We start from the raw sequence: 23,924 nt of genomic DNA on the forward strand, positions 1-23,924 counted from the left end.
GCCGACATCACCAAGGGAAGTTCCGGCAGTGGCAGATATCCTGATGTTTGAAGCAATGCCGGACGCCCCCTTGGACGCCCAGGCCATGGCACGATGCGTGAGCGAGGATCCAGTGTTGAAGAGGGTGAAGCATTTTGTGTTGCATGGATGGCCACAAGAACTACCAAGTGAGGAGATTCGACCCTACTGGAACCGCCGATTAGAACTGACAGTCTACCATGATTGTGTGCTGTGGGGAAGTCGGGTGGTAGTTCCGCAGCAGCTGCGAAGTAGCCTACTAGGAATGTTACATGCATCACATGATGGAATGGTGCGCTCAAAGGCCATAGCTTGAAGCTACATCTGGTGGCCAAAACTGGACGAAGACATTGAGGAGATTGTAAGCCATTGCCAGATATGTCAGGCCGAACGCAGGGCACCAGCGAAGACCCAGGTGCCATGGAGCATGCCCCAGAGACCATGGTTCCGTCTGCATGTTGATTTTGCGGGTCCCTTTCAAGGGAAAACATTTCTGGTTGTCATCAATGCCTTTTCAAAATGGCCAGAGGTACGGTTGGTGCCGTCAATGTCATCGGCTGTAGTGGTGCAGGAGCTGAGGAGTATGTTTAGTAATCATGGTATTCCGGACGTTGTGGTGTCTGATAACGGGACTGCATATGCTTCAAGTGAAATGAAAACCTTTCTAGAGAAGAATGGAGTCATCTACAAGTATACGCCCCCATACCATCCGGCCAGTAATGGACAAGCCGAGCGAACGGTGCAAACTGTCAAGGACAAGTTGAAGAGTTGAAAGCAGGCAACTGGAATATGAGATTGCACAGACTGCTTTTTTCGTTGCGCACAACTCCCAGTACGGTCACGCAGAAGACGCCTGACGAACTCTTGATGGGTCGGAAGCTGCAGACGGTTTTCGACAAGCTGCACCTGCGGTCGCTGTCGGGTGCGGGAAAAGGGTCAGTGGAGGACGGGTGTGATGGTAAAATGAGACAGTTTAGTGAAAAGGACCCAGTGTTAATACGCAACTATGGAGCTGGACCCAAGTGGGTCCCTGGAGTGGTGGCACGTAAGGAGGGTCCAGTTACATACCAAGTTCAGGCTGGAGGTCACATTGCACGGAGACATGTTGATCAGATGGTGCGACGCAATATCGCTACACGACTCCAGGGGAGCTCGAGGTTACCGGTGGGAGGAGCATCTGTGACGTGGCCCCGAGAGCAGGAAGAATCGCTCCAGCAAGCTGTCCATCGGGGGAGACCAGAGCTTCAGCAGCAACCACAGAGGCCTCCAAGCAGTACAGCGACACAACCAGGATCATCTGGTACGAGGATGAGTGGCAGCGAGATGCCCCTCCAGCGAGCAGCTGGTTCCCTAGTGTTGGGGGACTCCAAGCTACCATTTTCGGAGTTTCCTAGTGACTGCGGATCGGCAGCTGCAGTTGTCATGTTCATCCAGGGCAGCAAACATCTGAAGTGCTTGCTGAAACCTTGGAGTTCTCACTGCAGGAGACCCAGGGACAGCCCCAGGAGCTGAGTAACTTGTCAACGAGGGTGAGGGAGCGATCCACACGAGTCAAGAAAACACCAACAGTGACTACGTTCTCCATTGTGTATAACAATATGTACAAGTGCTTAGGGTAAAAAATCACTTGGAGGGAAGGACTGTTATGTACTGTCAGCTCGGTTGGTAAGGCTGAGAGTGTTGTGTTGTCTATGGTTCGTTAGTCAGCAGCTGGCATCATGGCTGATAGCTCGCCAGATAACCTGTGTAACCAATGTATCGTGTAATGCAGACACAGTGCGTGTAACGGGTACATAAAAAAAATGGTGACCATTTCCATTTAATTTCCTACTGAACAAAACACTGCAACAACAGCTTTTTTAATATTTCTGTTATCGTTCTCTCTTCACATACAAGTGAAAAAGAGACTTTAAATATAATTACATACTACTTATGTTTTGTAGTTAAATTGCGGTAAAAATAATCAACTGACACTGACATTTTTATGGTTTTGAATGCATGTTCAACAATACGCTTCACAACCTTTATTTAACCAAGTATTGTGCACAAAAATATTCTAAGTGCATTCTACAGATCACACAAGAAGTCTCATACCCAGGAATCACAGTTATAATCTTGTTAGGAAGACTGAGATCATTTGTTTCCACAAATAAAATTGCCATGTAAACCTTGACACCGCCCGTCAGCATCTTACTGACACAATAAACATCGTTTAAGTCTTGCCCTCCGACCACAACAAAGTCGATCAGTGGCAGCAACTCTCTTGAGGACAGTTTTTCTCTGAAGATTTCTAAGAACCAACAAAGGTTTTAACACATTTAAATCTAAAAAAAAATAACACGGGATGCAGTAAATACAATTTGGAGGAACACAAAAACACATTTTTTTATTTAGTTAGACAGAAACACAAATATGTAGAGAAGGTTGGTAACTGCACATACACACACAGAAATACTACATATTTGCCGGTTGTACCAGCTTTCTCAGGCAGCTAGAATAATTGTTGTAGCTTGTACATTGCTTCAAGGGCAAAACAGGTGGCTAAAGCCAACATAGGAAGGCATGAGAACTTTTCAGTGAGGAAAATGAGCTGGAGGTGCTAGTACCAGGAAATATGACTGATATGAAATATATCTAATTTAATTTAATTTGTGGCCTGAAGGGTGTCTAGATTTGGTGATTTAATGTTTGGGTAGTTCTCACGATCTTGATTCAAAGATAAACTAAAAGAAAATACAGCCATCACCACTTGATATTTTAACATGAATCAAAGGCTTAGTTTCAGGTTGCTGTATACTATGTAGCTAGCTAATGGTCTCTTACAACTGTCATGACCATTATAACATGCATGATCTTTCTGTGTGTGTCTAACTGCAAATATCAGTCTAAGTTTTACTTTAAATCTTTAAATTGGTTGTTTATTTAAGTTAGTGACCTGTTCACCCACTTTATTAGCATGTTTGTAAAAAAATTTCTGCAATTAAAATAAACCACTAACTAGCATGTAAGAATGTATCTAATAACTAATTAGTTGAAGCCATTTATCCTTCACCAAATTAAAAGATTAAATAAATGAATATTGCTTAATGAGATAGTTGCTATTAGAATGTACAGTTGACACACCTGTGGGTGTGTTCTAACAAGGAGAGACTCATGAAGTATGGCCAGCAACAGTGACATGTAGTTGTACGTTGATTGTAAGGAAAATATAAAAGCCAAATACAACGTGCTGATCTACATAAAACTAATACTTTAAAATCAATGTTATAAATTATTCCAGTTACAATTACACCACATGTTTACCATTTTTAAGGGACAGGGCATCACACAAGTGTAAATAAAATTTGTTAAGTACAGTTGATTACAGAATAAGAGAATACTAAAACACAATCCAAGTGTGTTCCAAAATTTACTTTTATTTTTTTTTTAAGCCTGTTAAGAACATGTGTTGAAGGCATCTGAGGTAGAAAACCAAGAAGAGTATTTGAAAAGTTGTCAGCATACAACTCTTACCTGCAAGCTTGATATGCACGAGACAGTCTTGTGTTTTGACGTCGTACAGAGCAATCCCCACATTGCAGCCCACCACCAGTACAGGTCCAGGCTGCAGAACTGAGCTGTGGATGTAAGGCATCACAAATGACACATGGGTGACAAGAGTTCTCTCTACAGAATGTTTACAAATACCTGTTGAACCATGCGATATCACTACCCAACTCAGTGAAGTTAATATACTATAGGGGAAGGTGTTGTACCTTTGACCAATTTTGTATGTCAATTTTTTTCTGATCCAATTTTCATTAAAAAAATTCCTGTCTGATTTGAAATAGTAGTAATACTGTTTTGGGAACAATATTACAATTATTTCAATACTGAATAATCCATTTTTAAGTGTGTTTAAGTAGAATTTTTGTAAGCAAGCAATTTGGTCAAAGGTACAACATGGTCTTGTACCTCTGACCAGGGGTATTTGTACCTTTGACCACCATGGACAATGGAAAAATTAGTACATCAAAACCTAATTATATTTTACAATATGCATAAATAACACAAAATATTGAAATATAATATTCACTTGCTCTCAAAAATAGCTTATATGAAGAAAGCATTAATGAAGATAACCAGCTAACCAACAATGAAAAAAAAAACTGCCTAGCACTCAAATTTGTTTAATAAAAAAGACAATTCATGGTAGCATGGTATTCAAGATATGAACCATTATTATCATAAGAACTTGACTATCTATGAAACATTGTAATTACATAAATTGACACCAAATAACAAATGGCATTGCTGCCGGGCTGATGTGCCTGCTTGTATTGGATTCGGGAGCTTCAAAACAATGTCATTATTGTATAAATCATACAAATTATCATCCCCCCTGACAAATTTTGCACTTCTGGGTGTTAATTTTTTCAAATATTTCACTACGAAGATGTCTTGTGATGTAACTGATACCACCTCTGCAACAAAATGCTTAACAATCTTTTTTCCACACACTTTTGCGAGAACAAAATTGCCTGCTTCAATGCTGTCTCTTTCAAATTGAGCATCTTCATTGAATTCCCTAAATTCTGAAGACATTCCATACTCGCTGTCTGATGATGGCAATTCAAATTCATTTTCAGTATCGGAATTCAAGATCTCTTGTTGGAAGGAAAGTGCTCGTTGAAATGATTTTTTATTTTTTGGTTTTGGCAACTTTTTGGCCATTCTTTTTCTAATATTCTCCTCCAGTAATTTTTTTTCTGGCGTGTCAGTCAATATGCGGGATTTTCCTTTTTGCCTTTTTACATTATTTGATATTTTTCTTGGATGTGCCTTAGGATGTGGTCGTATAATTTCTGGTGACCGGATTACATGTCCAGAAGTGCAGGGAAGATTCTCATCGGGTCCATCTACATTTCGTAGATCTACAACAGAATGAGGCTCTTCAGGTGATGCAAGACTAGCTGTAGAAACAGGGGGTTGCCTCTCAGTGTCCTGTGGCATTGGTCGATCAGTGACATTAGCTGCCATGAAGTCAATATCAGTGAATATATTCTCATTGAACGGGACAATACCAGATACTTTAAATCCTTTCAAAATATTTGATGGTGTGAATGAACGAGGAAATGCTATTCCAGCCATCGCTGCTACCTCATATATTGTAACTGGTTTCCCAGCATTTCCAGGTGATATCATCCAGTTGTTCATGGCTTCGTGGTAGTAAGTCTTGAAAGGCCCAAAGACACCTCTGTCGAGAGGCTGCATCTTATGACTGGTATGTGGGTGAAAAGTCAGCAGAACAATTCCAGATTGTTTTGCCAAGTCAATAGCTGGAATATTAACATGGCTTTCGTGATTGTCCATGAGCAAGAGCACAGGTCTTTCCACACTTGGTCGAACATGTTTCACAAAATGTTGCATGAATTGAACAAATATTGTTTCATTTGACCATCCCGATGGATTACCTACACCAACACTTCCACATGGAGCTCCATTCAGCATGAAAAGTTTAAAGTTCACACGAGGGAAAATGAATAATGGGGGGATACTATTTCCTGCCGCATTCACTGCAGCAATCATCGTTCCGCGCTCCCCGGAAGTCATACCACCGATTTGCTTCTTTCCTTTTGGTGCTAAAATCTTTGGTGGAACATGCACAGTTGAAATCCCTGTTTCATCACAGTTCCAGATTTCATTGGGCTCAAAATTATACCTATCAAGGACACTTCTATAGTTAGTGAAAAATTTTTCCACATTGTCCCTATTAAAAGCAGTTGCTCTGGACAAACTAGTTGCTTCTGGCTTACGCAGTGATAGTTGGTTTGCATACTTCTTTCGAAAGTCTCGTAGCCATTGCTCTCCTGCACATTTATTTACTTCCCACGAAGGGTCAACTTTCTTGTGGTTTTGAACTGCGTACTCATAGGCCAGACCACGTACCTGCTTCAATGTCAACCCGTAGTGCATATTTGCGGCATCATGCAAATACTGTACAAGAAGAAGCTCTTCTTTATCACTGAAAACTCGCTTAGGTTTCTTAGGTAAATATTTATATTGTTCATTCCCACATTCCTTAGTTTTCTTCAAGTGAAAAATCAAAGTTGGTTTCTTTAGATCAAAATGTTTTGCTGCTTCACCTATTGTCATTCTTTGCTTACGAACTAAGCTTACTGCAATTTCCAAGTCATCCTTGTTTATCTTCTTCCTTTTAATGCCTAGTTTGCTTCTAGGCATCTTATCCAGTCACCTGAAAAAATATATAAAACATTAATTGTAGAGAAACGTGGCTGCATCAGTTGTACCTTTGACCGGTCAATGGTACAATGGCCTATAGTGGTCAAAGGTACAACAGTACCTCAGTTTTGAATAAAAAAATCATGCTCATTTGGAGGTTAGGTTCACATATTTACTATGATACACATTTTTGTCTAGAATGATTACCGCACATTCTGGTATATTTAAAATTGTTCTAACATAAATAGAAATAAAATAATAACAAATAATATCATTAAAGAAATACTTACTTTTATGGATTCAAACAGATATAATTAATTTTACAAAAACACAGGAGCTTCTTTCTAAATGGAAAGCAGAGCTACATTACTCCTGGTGGTGGAAGTACAGACTAAGAGTACCAAATCATAAAATTTTCCTGTATAACACATAAAAACATTGAGTGGTTAAAGGTACAACTGGTCAAAGGAACACCACCTTCCCCTACTTGTCCTCGACAGAGATTATTAAAGACAACCAAAATAGTATCACATATTTATTTTATAAATGTTATAACAAATGTTTGTGTACCCATTCATAAATCTCTATCAATATACTGAATGATTCCTAGACTAAAATCATATAAAGACTGGTTAATCTATCAATGGCTTTCCTGCACTTAAACTATAATTATGCATTCTTAACTTTGCCATAAACACATTCTGCAAAATGTTATCAATTTTATAGATATATAATAAGCCAAAAATTAAACATGAGAAAATGTAATATGAAATGTATCAACTATTAGCAGGAATATACCAATATTTAATTAAAAGAGCTGAAACCTTTTCAGAGATGATTTCCATATGATTCAAATAGACAATCTCCAACTGTTTCTTACATTTCCGTGACTTTTGTGACTTTCATGACCTACAGATGCTCTGTTACAAGACTAGAAAACAGATGTTTGCTACTATTGCCAGAGTTAGGCAGTGTCATTGCAGCGACATTCTGCATTTTGACCGAGCCCAATACAAACTAAATACTCAACTACAATAACAGATAAACCAGATAGGCTATATAAATAATTAAAAATTACAAATAACAGAGATAGGAACAAATAAAGTGATTTCCTAATAATATTTGGATTTCTTCATTCACCACAACTACTTCGGTCTGATACCAATCACTAGCAAGCTTGTCAAGGCACTGCACCTGCATTCGCCTGCAGTGGGGGTGTGAAACAACTTAGGGATAACAACACACCCAATTCAGAGGGTTGCGACTGAACCCACAACCTCCCATTTAATGAGATCCAGACGTGCTACCATATGGCCGAACATGCTCAGTAAACCACAAACCAGACTATCTGATTGACCAGAAGCTCCTCCAACATGAAACAAGCTTACCGTATAAATCTCATATAATGCTGTGCCTGAATATCAGGACCTCAGTGGTTAACTCTACCTATGTATAGCAGCAACAATATATGCCAAAAAAATATGTAATTAGATACTTAGGTTTTTAATAAACCTTTAAAATAAAGATTTAAGAATTGAATTTTCCATTGTAAGGCTGGGTTTTTAAACTACACAGGAAACACAACTCAACACACAACCTATAAAGCACGGCAGTTGCATGACGTCACCAACCACAAAGCTTAAAATTGTGAAACAATATAAAACTAACTTCTCTGCACTTCATTTGATCATGAAAACATATGAAATAGTCATTAATTTGATTATATTTATAAGGTATTATTTTATTTTACTGTGCAAAAGTTTGACGTGTGAAAACGTCAGGTTTATAATAAAAACATCATATTGGCCTTCTAGGCACATTAAGTCTGCATCTTTTAAAGAAGCCGAAATGCAAGAAGTTAAAAGTTGGCTGATGCTCACTATGTTTATACATCTTGCATTTTTTGTATAGTTTATAAACCTGGACCTAATAGACAAAATGAAGTAATTCTGGTGAATTTCTCTGCATTGTGTATTTTCCAATTGGTTATTCTTGCAGCTTCAGCTAGCATTTTTGTATTGTAGTAACTCTTGAATATAGAAATGACCTTGCCAATGGGCTGGATTAGTGATGATGTGTTGAATGGCATGAAAACTACACTAGAGTCCCGTTATAGCGAGGTGTCACGGTTCCGGGTTTGATCCTCGCTATAACCGTGTCCTCGCTATAACCGAATTGGACAGATTTTGGCCCCCAAAAACTAAAAATTAACCAAAAATAGTATAAAAATTGTGTTTAAACCTGTATAATTGGAAAATAACAGGTTATATTAACGAAATCTTAATTTCTGTGAGCAGATGTGTGAATTCTCTTTAAAACGATTCCCCACAAGTACGGATGCAATCACTGATTGCATCAAAATAACCAGAATACCTTACCACGCCACATAAGTATAGCATCTCAGCCCGTAATTGATTACTCGACTTGGCCCACGGCCGACGCAGCATTTTCCTGCTATCTATTGTCGACGCTGGCTGTCTGCTGGCGGCCATGTTGGTTCGGGATGTAGCTAACAGGCGGCGCTAGTGTAGCACGACGATTTAATTCCTTACAATAAAGCAGGAGTGCTGCAACGCACATACGCCTCAAACGAAATATTCACTGGAAAACTATACTTTTTTTTTATTTAAAGAAACCTGTAAAGTTTTTTAGAAAATAAATTTGGGATTAAACTCAAACCATCACCACCCCCTTCCTGGACAGATACCCCAACAACTGATCGAAACAAAAGTTACAAGAAAACTGTCCTAGCGATTCGGAAATAAATACAGTAATGCAATGCCTACTATTTGTCAGATAGTAAACTAATAATGTGACATGTTTGTAAACGTGTCACGACTGAAATAATTCCAAACCAGTTTATAAATATTTGTGTAATATTAACACGATCAATTAGCAACAAGTATAAAGATGGCTCTGACTTTTTTGGGCTAACATAGTTATTAGTTACATACAATAAACAATGTTATTATTCGTTAATGAAAATGTCCCAACAAATTAATTAAGAGCATTTATATTTTTAAAAAAAGTGCTAATTGTTATGTTTAATGGCGGGAAAAAATAGATTTTGTCTATTTTATAAATAATAAGAAATGTGTACAAGTATATGTATATTCAAAGGCTTGGTTTATTCGACTCGAGCATACCTTGGCCTTAAAGCCAGCCAGTGATGCTGTGACTGTAGTCGCAGGCACAGGTAACTAATGGAAGTTTGATAAAAGAAAGAAAGGACGGGATTCTATTTTTAAAGCCACGCACTTAGGTGGCGACTGCAAGGCTGAAGAATGTGACTGGTGTCAACGGATGTCTAGTGGCAAGCGAGAGGGGTGGAGATAAAGCAGACAAATAACCAAAGCGCGCTTCACGCGATCACGCCATAAATTCCTCACAAAGACCTCGTTATAGCTGTGTTCTCGCTATTACCGTGCTCGCTATAACGGGATTCTCCTGTACTTCGAAGAAATCAAGCAGTTTTTCTAGAGAATCTTTTGTTGTATGTACCTGGTGCATTATTCATTATTGCTACACATTCAATGTTGCCTGATTTGAGGAACATAGCAGTAGTTATATAATAGGTGTACTTTAAGAAATGACTACAATGAAACGTGTGTATTGTGAAGAGGAAATAATTTTCAATTTTTGATTTCTTAAGCATTCATATTACTTAGAATACACTACATTTGCTTCAAACATTCAGATCTGGAGTCAGTACACAAAGAAAATTCTCACCGTAGCAAAGACTCTGTTTCTTCCCTGCCATCGAAGTCTTCATCTGTGCTCTCAAGCGAAACGCTTACTGATGCTCGGTTGAAGACACGTAAGCTGGAGACAATACACCCAAGCTCCTCGATATCACAGGCTGTTTCTTGATCCTCTGCTAACAAGGCGTAGCCCTTCGGGTCGTTCTCCACACCTGCTGAGGGTGTCATTTCAGCAATGCTTCCACATCACCTTACTGTTTCTCACAGTATCACAAACACAAAGATGCTAATCATTTCATTTGTTTAAGAATCATACTTCACACAAATTTGCTGTCCCTGTTTATTAACTCAGTTAAGCTCCAATAACTTTTCAAGTACGTATGTACCTATGTTAATATTTGTAATTTATTGCAACAACTAAATATGGATTTCAGGTTTTCCAGATTTTTAGAGACAATATTCCCTGACCTTTTGGAATAGATTGAACAAGTGCTATTCTGGTTTTATAATTTGTCTGGTAATAACAGATTTTCAAAGTTATAATTTTTTTTTTTTCAAAAAATATAAATACCTGAAATAAATCTATATTGAAACTACTGATTTTTTTAGAAAATCTAACAAATCAATTATTGTGTATGCCTTCACTTGGTGAACAATTATTTGGAAGATTGTAACATTGCATAATGCCTGCCCCTACTACCAATAACACTTTGACTAAGAATGTTATATGTTAATGTTTTTTGAATATTTTATAATTATTTTTATTTATGTTTCTTATAATATGCATATGTAATTCAAGTATTTTGTTTTTGTTTTAATAGTGACTATTAATTTGGGTTATGTTTGGTATAAAGCTAAATATAATTTTTTATTGATATTGGTTTACTTTATCAGTTACAATTAACAGTGTATTAATTACATTTTGTCGAAAATTTAAGGCATATTCTGGGTAGTAAGACTGTATGTAACATTCGAGAACAATCTAGAAGATTTTCAAAGAAAGGAAGACACGGGTGTGACACACTGTCGACAGCAGGTTATTTTTAAAACTAAAGGTACCTACATTAAAATTCAAACTGTAAGTGTTGAATTTAGTCATCAAAAGACAGCATACTACGTTGTAGGTAACTAAGTAACCATTCAATATCAACATTGTTTGAAGGTCTACAAACAGCACGCAAGACTGCTATTATAAACTGTGATTTATACTCGGAGAAGTCGGCACTTTCACAAAACCACAAGCAGGCAGTTAGCAGTTATAAAAAAAAAATAGTTTGATCCCTGCAGCATAAAAGTTGTCTTTCAGAGGCGCGAGAAAAAGGGGAGGGCCTACCTTCACAACCGGAAAAAAGAGAAATCACAGCTCCATTAGTCCCCCCCCTTCCCCAAAATTACTTTTTGCTCTCCCGGAAATTCCTAAGTCTTATACCGTATCATGTGTCACCCTAGACGACATTTCAAAGGCAGTAAAGGGAAAAAAATGGTCAAAACAGGCATAAGTAACGCAGTTCAGAGGCAGGACGTGTAGTTTTTCAACTATGCTGTACCAGCCCTCGGCCTAGCATGTGATGATAATGTGATGGTTCTTGGTGCTGGGGAAAAGAAGTTAAAAACTCTGAGCACAGTTGGAAACTGTAACATTTGTTTGTGTATAAATTCGTGAAAAAGACAAGAATTAGAAAATCACGTTTTGACTTCAAAACGTTACAATTCGCATTATTTTTTGAGTTTATCACAATGACAATTTTTTCAGTTCCTTACCTATAAGAAAAATTCAACAAGTCTGAACGATTTCTAAGAATATTTAATATTAGAGATGTGATTGATTGCACAATGCATGTGTTTGAGAATAAAAAATAAAACCTGAATAGTGTATGGAGGAAGATTTGGGAAAAATGTGTGGGAATGTATTGTGTATCAATGAACCTACGACAACTGGTGAACAAGTGAGCCCTGAATCAAAGTGGGACTAAACATAGACACTGATGATAAAGAAATGATACTGCTGGCTTCTCTGAGCATCAAGAAATCAAACTCAGCTTTTGCATACATTTAACACTCAAAACTCTTGATGAGGCAATGCCAATTTTTGATACTGGATTTGAAATAGTTAGTTCGTATGGTAAAACAACCCGAACAATTAGAGAACTACAAAAGTAACTCCATACACAGAGAAATGCTTGGACTGCAACAAGATTTTCCATTGGAAAGGAAAAAGGTCAGCAAAACAATGATCAAGTTAGTGATTTTTTTAAGCAGAAAGTAAATGGTGATAACGACAGTGCCAGACTTTCACACAAGCATTAATAATAAAACTTTTGAGTATTGCGGGTTGTGGTTGGCAGACAAGCATTCAATAAATAACAAACTAGGGCATTATGTGAACATGTCAATAAGCTTTTTATTAATAGAAAATTTAAAGTTTAGGCTTTTTTAAATCTTATTAGACATTGAAACAGAGCTTCCATGTTAATAATATGATAATTTGTATTTCAAAAATTTTGTGATAGCTTATTAGGGAAAAGTTAGGGCTAGTATTAATAAGGGTCTCGTTGGTAGTGTTTGAATAGAATTTCTACAAAAGTCACTTGTGTTTTTATGGGCATAAAGACTTGGCTCGACTTCTATCTCAGGGCATGATGTCACTCACATGGCTAATGAGAGAGTTCCCTGTATTTTAACGGATATGATGCCAAACCTGCCCCGCTCTCTATGATTGAGATGCTATGATCTGATAAGGCAGCAAGTATGCTATTGATTTAATTATAAGCAATATCTACTTTCCCTCGAGGTGTCCCATATAGAACTCCATACTCTCCCGTTTACTAGATAAAAACACACTAAAAAAGACCATGATCTGGGCCCTACAAATCCCGGGAGTCAGGTCGCCTGATGCCTAATGTTTCCTTGTTGGCGACTAACTTCTGCCAAGATATTATTATAAAATCTTTTGAAAAATCAGCAAATTAGTTTGTTGTTATAAAATCTTGTACAAAAATTACTGGGTGTAAGAAACTGGGATGATATTTAAACTATTGTGCATACATTTTATCTGTGGTGCATGGCACAAGAACTCGCCCATAAATCAAGTACATTGTATAAATTGGTTGTCAGTTTTTCCTACAGCGGTCTCACTCATTGCAAATGCAGCACCTGTGTGATCCAGAAGCTTGGCAACATTGCATATTTACAACTAGACAACAGTGCAACATTGCAACAGATGAGTGTGGTGAGCACTGCATTGCACTGATGCTGTACTGTTGTTTACTTGTCCGCTGCACGATGTGTGATAACTAATCTAAACAAGCGAAAGACTGTAAGACTGGCTCCTAGATTTTGTTCTTGGCTCCTAAACTTTCAGAGATTTTGTAGAGACCTGTCCATGATGAAATGTTAAGTTCTAACACATGCCTGCAGCCCTGTCTTGCTGGAACGACCTGGTCACATCAAACTTGGCGACGAGGCGAGCGTGACTCCTCGTCACTCGGAAAATATTGACCATGCCCCGAGAGCTGCCAAGCAGTAGCTTATGATCAGCAAACACCGCACAAGACACAGGACTGGATTCCACAGTCGCCGACTGGTACAAGACGGACAGTGCCAGAACATCCAACACCTGGAACACGTTTCAAGTTTCTCATAGTTGTGCCATCACTACAAAGTACCAATTATAAAATGTTAAAAAATCTACAAACCTAAAAATTAATTTACAAATATGATAACATCAGATATTTATTAATAAATTAACGAATTAAAAGTAAATGCTCTCGTTAGCAACCGGGTAATTGATGACAATTGTTGGCCTGTGTGAATCATTTGAAGCTCTTTTTAATATTCAATATGACTTCGCCTAGAAATTTCCTATTCCCTATTTGTTTTATTTGAAGCGCTTCAGTTGTAATGCAAAGCTTTACGACTAATGTAAAGCTTCAAGTCCGATGTGAAACTACGGATTTTTGCAAAGCTTTAAAACATTGGAGCTTAAGAGTCAATCACGAAAAAAAAATTTTTTGCCTTGTACATATATTTGCGTTGGTTACTTAAAAAAAAAATCAAATAGTGGCATTCCACATACTTTTATGAATGCTCAATATTAATATTATGCATGGTTAGTTTATAATATTTATTTAATAATGTTATACATAGGGCCCAACTCAATAATTGCTTAATTAGTTTAAATATTACAAACGTTAAACAATTTTTTAACTTCAATACTATATTTTATACGTTTTTACCGAGAACATTTACAATTCAAATCGACTCCCCTAATATTTTGACATTGTCCCGGGCTGCGCCCTTCTGAGCCCAATGTGCCCACCACCTCCCCCCTTACAAGCTGCGAGCACTCCTACCGGTGTGACGTCATTGCTCCGCTCCCGAAAGCTGCCGAGTGAGGATGAATAGACAGTGAGTCGCGATTGCTGCTAGCAAGGAGCTTCATGCACCTGTCATTGTTTTCAGAGCTTTTTAGTGATACAGGGGGAAACAGGTCTCGCCACACATGGGCTACGCCACGGCCCCGAGAACAGAGTAGCCGGGTCCACATGACCATTATATATGTGGTGGCGCCCTATGATTCGACAAACACTTCAACCCCCATTGCAGTAGCAATTTTAAAAAATTTATTTGATATTCGCTTTGCTTTAAAAAACTAGTATTCGCACAGGCCTACAGACTTTTGAAATATGTATATGTGGTTTGACCTATCTGGAATCCAACCTAGGGTGTTGAGTGATAGCTGACCTATAAACCATTCTGTCCCCATGACACATATTTCTAACTTTAATTGGAAGAGATAACATTAGTCCATCGGTATATTTCATTCCTCACATGGCCTCTTTAAACAAGTCACGTAATTGAAATCCCATTCTATAAGAAGCAAGTATAAGTTGTAAAATATCTTGTTGAAATTTACAATCTTTAATAGGAAGTTTTTGTGTAAGGTGACTTTAAAATTAGGGAAGTGGCAATGCTGTGCGTGAATGAGGTGAAATTGTTACACTTATTTTACCACCACATCATCTTAATTTTCACCACTAATACTTTTTTTTAACGCCCAGTTTGACCATGGCTGCTGGGGTGAGTCCTATTTGTATATGAGGCAGAGTGAATGATATCAGAGTGGCAGTGCCGTTGCTCAGAGTTGAGCATAATCGCAAAAATCTTCACATAGTAACAAAGCATAACTAATTTGTTTTAACCTACAGCTTGACTGGAACAGGTGACGCACTTTCACACAGCGGTTGTTGGACTTTACCAAACTCTATTATTCTCTCGTGAGGTTGCCTCAGAGCTAGTAGCTTTGATTTAAAAGGGGCAAGATGATCAATCCTACTCTAATTAATAAGTGAGATCAAACACCATTTAGATGATCAGTTTTCAAGACTAACAATCTCGTAAATCTATGTTACTAAGCATCCCAGGGCCCGGCACCAGGGTTGAGTTTCAGGATTATTTCCCTAATAGAATGACTGTCACACAGTGGCGTAGCCAGGATTAGCGTATGGGGGGTGTTAAGAAGCATGCCCCCCCCCCCTTCCCAACGTATTAAAGCGGGGGGTCCGGGGGTTCTCCCCCGGGAAAATTTGGATTTTACGGTGTAAAATAGTGCTATTTTAGCAATTTTCAGTACTTAAATTTAAATATTGTAATGGTAAAAATGTTATTAATTTTAATATGAAATTTTGTTTGAGTGATGAATAAGAAATTAATTAAAGATTTGGTGCTAAGGGGGGGGTTCGAACCCCTAAAACCCCCCCCTGGCTACGCCCCTGCTGTCACAAGTATATTTTTAATAGATTTTATAGGAAACCTTACAAGTCATGCACTAAGCAAGATCACGTTTACAGTTATGATCACACTAACATTTACAGTCTTTAGAACTTTTTTAATTGTGGGGTTTATAAAGTTGTACATTTAAGTAATAGGAAGGGGGCCCCACACAATTATTTTCCCGCAAGCCCTTAGTTTCTCTCAATGTCCCTGTGATCCCCAAAAGAGTGAGAATAAAAATACCACCACAATATGGCTGCCAAACAGGCCCCCAGGTTCACCGGTATAAATGTCAGGTGCATAAGAACTCTAAACCCCCACCCTTTTCCCTTGGATACTGTGACAGGATGCATGGAACTTGTGACAGTTAAAGGTTCCATGCTGTTTTATTTCTTTATTATTCACTATTGTTTACTAGACATAATAACACGTTCCAGTTATGATCTATTAAAGGTCCGCCATTACATGAATACTGCTCGCCTTCATGTCTGCCAACTTCCAATCACAACACCATCCCCTAACGAATACATAATACACTGTCACAACGTTTGACGAACTAGTCTCTCAATCTTGCGGGCAATCTGATTTCCCGGCCACTCTTTGTGCGCACCGGACACCCCACAATTGCACCCTTGTTCTCACGCTCACTCACAGCAGCCTCTCCCTGCTGGCTGACTTTTTCTTGTCCTCCGCTCGATGGCTCCCAACATGCTGCAAATTGCTTGTACTTGTATGAATTAAACGGCATGTTGTCAGACACTATCACTTTCGGGACACCGTTGGTTGCAAACACGGTCAACAGTGCTGTCGTTACACCCCCAACTTGTTTGATTTCAACTAGTACCACTTCCATCCACTTGGAAAAGTAGTCCACCAAGACCAAGTAACTCTTCCCTCCAAAGTCACACAAATCAACACCAACTTTTTCAAATGGTAGAGTTGGGACCTCATGACTAATTAGTGGCTCTGCTGTGTTCCTGTTTCTGAACTTCTGACACACAAAGCACCTACTAACCGTTGCTTCAATGTCCACTGACATGTTCGGCCAGTACAATAGCTGTCTGGCACGAGCTTTGGCTCTCTCGATGCCTAGGTGTCCTTCGTGCAGACAGAGTAGCATTTGCGGACGCAGCGTTCCTGGTACCACTACACGGTCATTTAGAAATAGGAGACCGTTGTCGGCATGCAAGTTATGTCTCTGAACAAAATATGCTTGTGCCTGTTGGCTGACTCAATTTTTATGTTCTGGCCACTCTGTTTGACAGTATTGCATCACCTCACTTAGTACTTCATCACCTGACGTTGCCTGTCTGAACTCAGCCTTTCGCTCTTCTGACATCTGAACACTGTCACACACACCGACGGTGTGAACCATCTCGTTGGTCAGCTCAGCCTCTCCATCGTCACACTCTCGTATATAAGACCGTGACAACAGATCCGCTACATGCATCAGTTTGCCCGGAATGTACTCCACTGACAGTGTGTAACGCAGAAACTTAAGTTTCATACGCTGTAGTCGTACTGAGTAGACTTCTCCCACATTTTTCTTGAATACGGGCACAAGAGGTTTGTGATCTGTGTACACAGTGACGTTACTCCCATATATGAATTGATGAAATTTTCGTGCTGCAAACACTATACTTAGCATTCCCTTCTCTACCTGTGCCTAGTTTTTCTCTGCTGGAGACAAACTCCGAGACGCATAGGCGATGGGTTGATCCCCGCACATCAAACAACACCCCAGGCCATCCTTGGACGCATCACACTGCATCGACAGCAGCTTGTTGGTGTCGAACAGACCTAACACTGGAGTCGTCCTGACCAACTCTTTGACGTGCCTCCATGCTTCTTTGTGTACCGGCAGCCATTGCCACTCAACATTAGTTTTCAGTAATTCATACAGGGGTGCAATGATGGTGGCTAGGCTAGGCAAAAATTTTCGTAGATAGCTTATGAAACCCAGTACCCGTTGAAGTTCTACCTTGTTGGTGGGTGCCTGTAGCGCGAGCACTGCCTGCACCTGTTCTGGATCTGGTTGCATACCGTTCTTGGAAAAAACATGTCCAAAATACTTCACTTCAGGTTGTTTGAACTGAATCTTGGCTTTGTTGAATTTCACATTAAGGTCCTTAGCTCTCTGTGATACCTGCAATAAGATCTTGTCATTTTCCTGCTCATCAGCTGCTGCAATAAACAAATCATCAAAATATACTATTACCTCTGGAATGTGACCAAAGTTCTTCACATTCACACGTTGAAATATTTCTGGTGCACTGGACAAACCAAATGGGAGTCTTCTAAACCTGTAGCACCCAAATGGTGTGATAAACGTGCAGTAACGACTTGACTGTTCATCTAGCTCAATTTGATAGAAACCATCTTTCAGATCCAACACCGTGAAGACTGCCTTATTGCTAAGTTGACAACTTAATTCTTCTAGCGTTGGTATCATATGATATTCCCTTCTGATTGCTGTGTTTAATTCCACTGGGTCTAAACACAGCCGAAGTGACTTATCTGTCTTCTCCACGATCGTTAATTGACTTACCCACTCAGAAGGCTGATCGACCTTTGCAATGATCCCTACGTTTACCAGGACCTCCAACTTCTGCTTCAGCCTGTCTCGAAGTGCCAGAGGCACTCTTTTAGGGGGTTTCGCGACTGGCTGTATTGACTTGTCCAATGTCAAGCTGCACGTGTTAGGCATGCACCCTGTTCCTTCGAACAGACACGCGAACTCTGTTGTAAACTCAGCGTATGAGATACCCGATGCGATACCAGCTGGCCTACTGCTCACACTGTGAACCACACTGCGGGAGACGAGTCCCAACAGGATGCACCCTGGGAGTCCCTGGATTGGCATCCTACAATCATTGTCTTTGACCACAACAAATTCCAACAACACTCGCACACTGTTTTTCCTCTGTCCACGTGTGCAACAACGAAATGCAACCACCCCCACTGGCTTTATTTTGTGACCACCGAATCCTTCCAGGGTTACGTTAGGTTGCTTTAGCTCAGTTGTGCCGTCAACCTGCTTTACGAGAGACTGTGACAGTATATTTACTTCCGACCCCGTGTCCAACTTAAATTGTACACTCTGGTCCCGCACACACACATCCTGGACCCACTCCTTACGATATTGTTTGACACTCTCTATGATAGCACGGCATTCGCCTGATCCTACAACTTGCAGCGTACTTACAAAGAAGTCTTCTGACCCACATGTCGACTCAGTTACCCTAACCTCTTGCACCTGACTAGTACATGCAACTGCAAAGTGATTGAAATTTTTACACTTGTAGCACTCTTTTCCAAATGCTGGGCACTCATTTTTCTTGTGCTCTCTTCTACACCGTCGACACCGAAAGCCTCCTTTGACCGCCTGCTGTAGATGGGGTTGTCTCTGTTGTTTTGATGTCCTCCCAAACTGTGTCGACCCCCTGTTCACTCTGGGACTCCTCCTTCATTGTTTCGACATGGTGTTGCACTGGAGTAACCACCTTGCTCTGTACAACACCTGCACACTGTTTGCCTGATTGTGACACTCGGCATTGTTCAACTGCCTTGCCTAGGCTAAGATCAGGCTCTCTTAACAATCTTTCTTGTAGGCCTTTATCTCGAATGCCAAGCACTATGCGATCCCTAACCACACTATCTGCCTGATCTTTGAAGTTACAGCTTTTCACAAGTTTCTTTAGATCCCTCAAACAACTCACCCTCTTCTTGCGAACGACAGTTGAACTTAAAGTGTTCCACGACAATGTTCTTTTTCAGGTTACAGTAGGCCTCAAACGCTGCTGTTACCTTTGTAAAATCTGTTTTGTCTTCGTCCGAGAGGTCAAACGTGTTGTATAGCTCCACAGCTTCGTCTCAGATTATATTGAGCCACATGGCAACCTTGACTGCCGACGACTTCGATTCATAGCCTGTCGCCAGCATGAAAATGTCAAAACTCTGCCTGAACTTGCGATAATTTTTACACAAATTGCCATCGAGAGCTAGACACGGTGGCGGTTTGAACGACTCCATTGTCTAACCCGCCCGACACACACGCACACAGAGACTGCTCAAACTAGTTCGTTCCACTAGCGCCACATGGCCCACCGCTGGCTACCGGTATTTTGAACACCTGTAGGCTATCCTACTGACTGCGCCATATTTAATTTCTTTATTATTCACTATTGCTTACAAGACATAATAACACGTTCCAGTTATGATCTATTAAAGGTCCGCCATTACATGAATACTGCTCGCCTTCATAATAATATATTTTTCACTTGCAATTGGGCATCCGCCCGGTGGCAAGGAGTTCCCACCCCCAACCACCCTCACTCCTCCCCCTTCTGGAGCCTCCTTCGCAGGTCCTTCCCTCCTCCCACATCCAGTGTCCTCCCCTCATGTCTGCCAACTTCCAATCACAACACATGCCCTCCATGACTGGTAAATAGACATTTAGAAAAATGTATTGCAGAGTGCAAATCAAACATTGAACTAAAATATGTGAGTGTATATGTTCCTCTTCTGATGTTACCTTTACTATACGTGAATGAAAAAAATCAGAGCAACAACCTTTATCAGACTTTACAACTATGTTTGTCAAAGCCCATAGTAGGAAGCCAAATATTGACCAGACTCAATTTCCCAATGAATAGTGAATTGTGTGGCATTATCTGGCATTATTAAATTAGTATAGTCTCTAATGAACCTACTGTTAAAGAGTCTTTAAACCATTGTGTCTACAAACACCTAGTTAACCAATTTCAGGACTTTTTCAGAACCTTTTAACAAAAATTTTTACAAAGGGAAATTTTAAAATCTACATACATAATCAAAATTAAATATGAGCAAATCCAAATGAAATTGTCTATATGTAGGAACATGCAGATTTTAAAGTTGTAAAAGCTATAATATTTTCATTTTTGGAGAAAATTTTACATGCGACTATAAACTGAAGTTAAAAAAAAAATTAAGTTAGCAAAACGCTGCTGGATATTTAAGTTTCATAACATTCACACCATATCATGACTAGTCTCGCAGTTTCCTTACTCTTTCAGGACTTCCACAACCTGTACACACCCTAGTTAAACCCCAATATAATTTTAAAAATGAAAAATGACTGCTTGCGAGACTCTTCACAGCTGTTCACCTTGAAGCAGTGGCTCTGCTCGACGAGCACCAGCAGGTCGTTGTCCTCAGACGAGAACGTGAACACACTGCCCCGCGAGCTGCTCACCTCGACAACACCATGCGTGTCAACAGACTGGACGACAACACACGAAGCCCTCGTCTCCGAAGATAGAAACTATTTTGGAAAATAACAAGTCACTGTATAAAGTTAACAACAAAAGACCACACATGATCATTTATTAACACATTAAAAGCATTATTAAGTTATATGCATGATGCTATAAACCTCCACGCTACAGAGACAATCACAAAACTTATAAAATAGATATTATGTAACTTTCAATCTTAAAAATTTCTTCCTGAGCATATAATTGAAGAATCCAGGGCCAAATTCTGAAATATTATTTTCATGTAAAATTTTGAATAATTAAAAACTGGAATAATACAAGTCATTCAGAAGTACTACTAACTGAAAAACCATATTTAAACAAATATTGGCCAAAACTATGTAGTACTTATCCCAGTTCACACAGGCTTCTTTCTTGTACAAGAAAGTATACACCTTGTAACCGCTCAACTTGTAGCAAACTTGTGTCATGTGAACGGTTGTCTAGTGTTGTAGATGTTATCTATGTTAGAGTTGGCAACCTTGTGTAGTGAGTAACAACTGAAGGCGGTATGTCGCCATCTCAGTGTGTGTTGTATGTGGTTAACAAGTTATAAGTAAAGATATGTTACCTACAAGATTGTGCTGTATAACTAATGCATTTACAAGATATAAAAGCGACTAAAACATGGCGCAGTCTCGTGGATTTTTCATGTAACCTATTCATGTATAGTTCTTCACGGGGATGTTTGTTTGTGATTTATTAACCTGCAAGCATGGTTGGTCGCGCTATCCACATTCTACAGCGAGAATAGAATTGGTGTGTGGCATACGAGATTGTGTGTTGTGGATGTGTCTCGGATTATTAGTGTACCGAGCTTCTGAGTGACTGACGTTTGCGATGGCCGGCCTCAATATTGTGAAACTTCCAGAGAGTGTTGATTTGCAGAGCTCTACTGCACGTGAGGCCTGGGAAATTTTTGAGGGCGACTTCGACAATTACTTGATCGCCACGGGTCAGGATGAGTGCCCTGACAAGGTGAAGATTGCTCTTCTGAAGAACATGCTTGGTTCACAAGGACGGTCTCTATTTGAAACGTTTGACATTACTGCAGCGGACAAGTTAGTGTTTAGTAAAGTGAAAGATGCTTATAGAACATTTGTAGCGCCCAAAACCAATCCTCTCTACGACCGATTCATTTTTCACCAGCGTGTACAGCATGAGGGTGAGACTTTTGACCATTTCCTGACAGACTGTCGTCGGCTAGTGAAACCGTGCGGTTATGATCGTCCCGTAGCGCAAGAGGAAAACATGCTGATAGACCGTATTGTTCAGGGAATCAGGGATTCAACGTCTCGAGAGGCGCTATTGCGAATGGAGAATGCAACATTGGTTAAAGTAGTGACACACTGTCGGCTGGTTGAACAGAGTCAACAGCAAGCCAAAGAAATTCAGGCCAAGACTTGTTTTCAGGATGGTATAAGGGCACCGGTCGATTTCGTAGCAACAAGAAAGGGGCAATTTGCAAAACCTAGGGCCAATGTTCACCCTGCAGCCAGTAGCAATGGTGAGTACACATGTTCCAGGTGCCAAACCAAGCACAAACCCAGGCAGTGCCCCGCCTATGGGAAAAAGTGCGCCAAATGTGGTATCTTAAACCACTTTGCTGTGTCGTGTAAAGTTCGCAAAGTGCGGGAGGTGAAAGTAGAACATTCCTCCAATGAATCGTTGTATTGTGACACTGTAGTCATTCATTCTGTAAGTCCTCGCAGTTCTAAAACATCGCATCCTAATGAGTGGAGGGAGCAAGTGTTGATTGAGGGCAAGCCCATTGACATAAAACTAGACCCAGGGTCTGAGGTCAATATCCTGCCTCTCAAGTTATTTAAGAAAGTAAATCAGCAGTTTAAAGTTAGACCAACGGCTCTTAAAATTGAAGTTTGGGGTGGCACTGTTCTTCCTGCCACGGGAGTCGTTGAGTTACTGTGTTCTGTCAAGGGACACGAACGCTACACACAGTTTGTTATTATTGATTCTGATAGCACCCCACTGCTGGGACTGCAGTCCTGTGTTGACTTTAACCTGGTTAAAAGAGTTCACTCTACTACTGAAGTCGCTAAAGACAGCTTTGTTAAGAATAATTTTGAAGTATTCTCGGGTATTGGCTGCTTTCCGCAAGTATGCAAAATACGTATAAGGGATGCTAGCCAGCCTGTGTGCAAACCTCCACGACGAGTACCCCGAGCTATAAAAGGGGCTTTAAAAGAGGAGCTAGATAGACTGGTGCAGAAAGGGGTCATATGTAAAGTGCATAAACTTGATCCCAAAGCCTGGGTAAGCAACCTTGTTCTCGTTGAAAAGTCTACTGGTAAACTACAACTTTGTTTGGATCCAACGGAACTTAATAAGGTCATTGTGCGGGACTATCACGCTATCCCTACACTCGAAGAGATGTCAGAGAAGCTGACTGGCAAGAGCTCCTATTCAGTGTTTGATCTCAAGGAGGGGTTCCATCAGGTGCAGTTGGACGAAGATTCATCTCTGAAGTGCTGCTTCTCCACCCCCTTTGGTTGCTACCGCTACCTGCGTATGCCATATGGCATTACCAATGCGCCAGAGACCTTTCAGAAGTTTATTGAAGAGAATTTCGGTGACATCCCAGGTGTGGTGATTTTTTTTGATGATATTTTGTGCACCGGACGAACTGAAACAGAACATGATGAGTGTACGCAACAGGTTGTTGAGCGTGCTGCACGTCTGGGGATAAAATTTAATGCTGACAAGCTGCAGTACAAAGTTTCGCAGGTTCGCTATGTTGGTCATATATTTTCTGCGGAGGGAATGTCACCGGATCCAGAGAGAGTTCGAGCTTTAACCAGTCTCCCTGCACCCAGTTCTCGCAAAGAAGTCCAACGAGTTTTAGGTATGTTCAATTATGTCCGTTCTTATGTCCCCAACATGGCCAGTATTTGTA

The 23,924-nt window shown here is 40.0% G+C and overlaps 2 protein-coding genes across 2 annotated transcripts in view; both read right to left on the reverse strand.

Moving 5' to 3' along the window:
• LOC134530727 (WD repeat-containing protein 27-like) overlaps window positions 1-23,924 on the reverse strand; it is a 75,206-nt gene that overhangs the window by 35,679 nt on the left and 15,603 nt on the right. The window contains exons 4-8 of the mRNA XM_063365848.1: window positions 20,863-21,018; window positions 13,353-13,557; window positions 9,970-10,153; window positions 3,532-3,635; window positions 2,113-2,308 (exon numbers count right to left, since the gene is read on the reverse strand). Of these exons, the coding sequence (XP_063221918.1) occupies window positions 2,113-2,308; window positions 3,532-3,635; window positions 9,970-10,153; window positions 13,353-13,557; window positions 20,863-21,018 (845 nt within the window). The remainder of the gene's footprint in view (window positions 1-2,112; window positions 2,309-3,531; window positions 3,636-9,969; window positions 10,154-13,352; window positions 13,558-20,862; window positions 21,019-23,924) is intronic.
• On the reverse strand, window positions 4,183-6,628 carry LOC134530728 (tigger transposable element-derived protein 6-like). Its single transcript, XM_063365849.1, has 2 exons — window positions 6,531-6,628; window positions 4,183-6,253 (listed from the first exon to the last, which is right to left on the reverse strand). Exon 2 carries the CDS (start codon window positions 6,238-6,240, stop codon window positions 4,261-4,263), a length of 1,980 nt encoding a protein of 659 aa, XP_063221919.1. The 5' UTR covers window positions 6,241-6,253; window positions 6,531-6,628; the 3' UTR covers window positions 4,183-4,260.

The sequence above is a fragment of the Bacillus rossius genome, chromosome 3 (assembly GCF_032445375.1).
Source record: "Bacillus rossius redtenbacheri isolate Brsri chromosome 3, Brsri_v3, whole genome shotgun sequence".
In the NCBI taxonomy this organism is placed as follows: Eukaryota; Metazoa; Arthropoda; class Insecta; order Phasmatodea; family Bacillidae; genus Bacillus; species Bacillus rossius.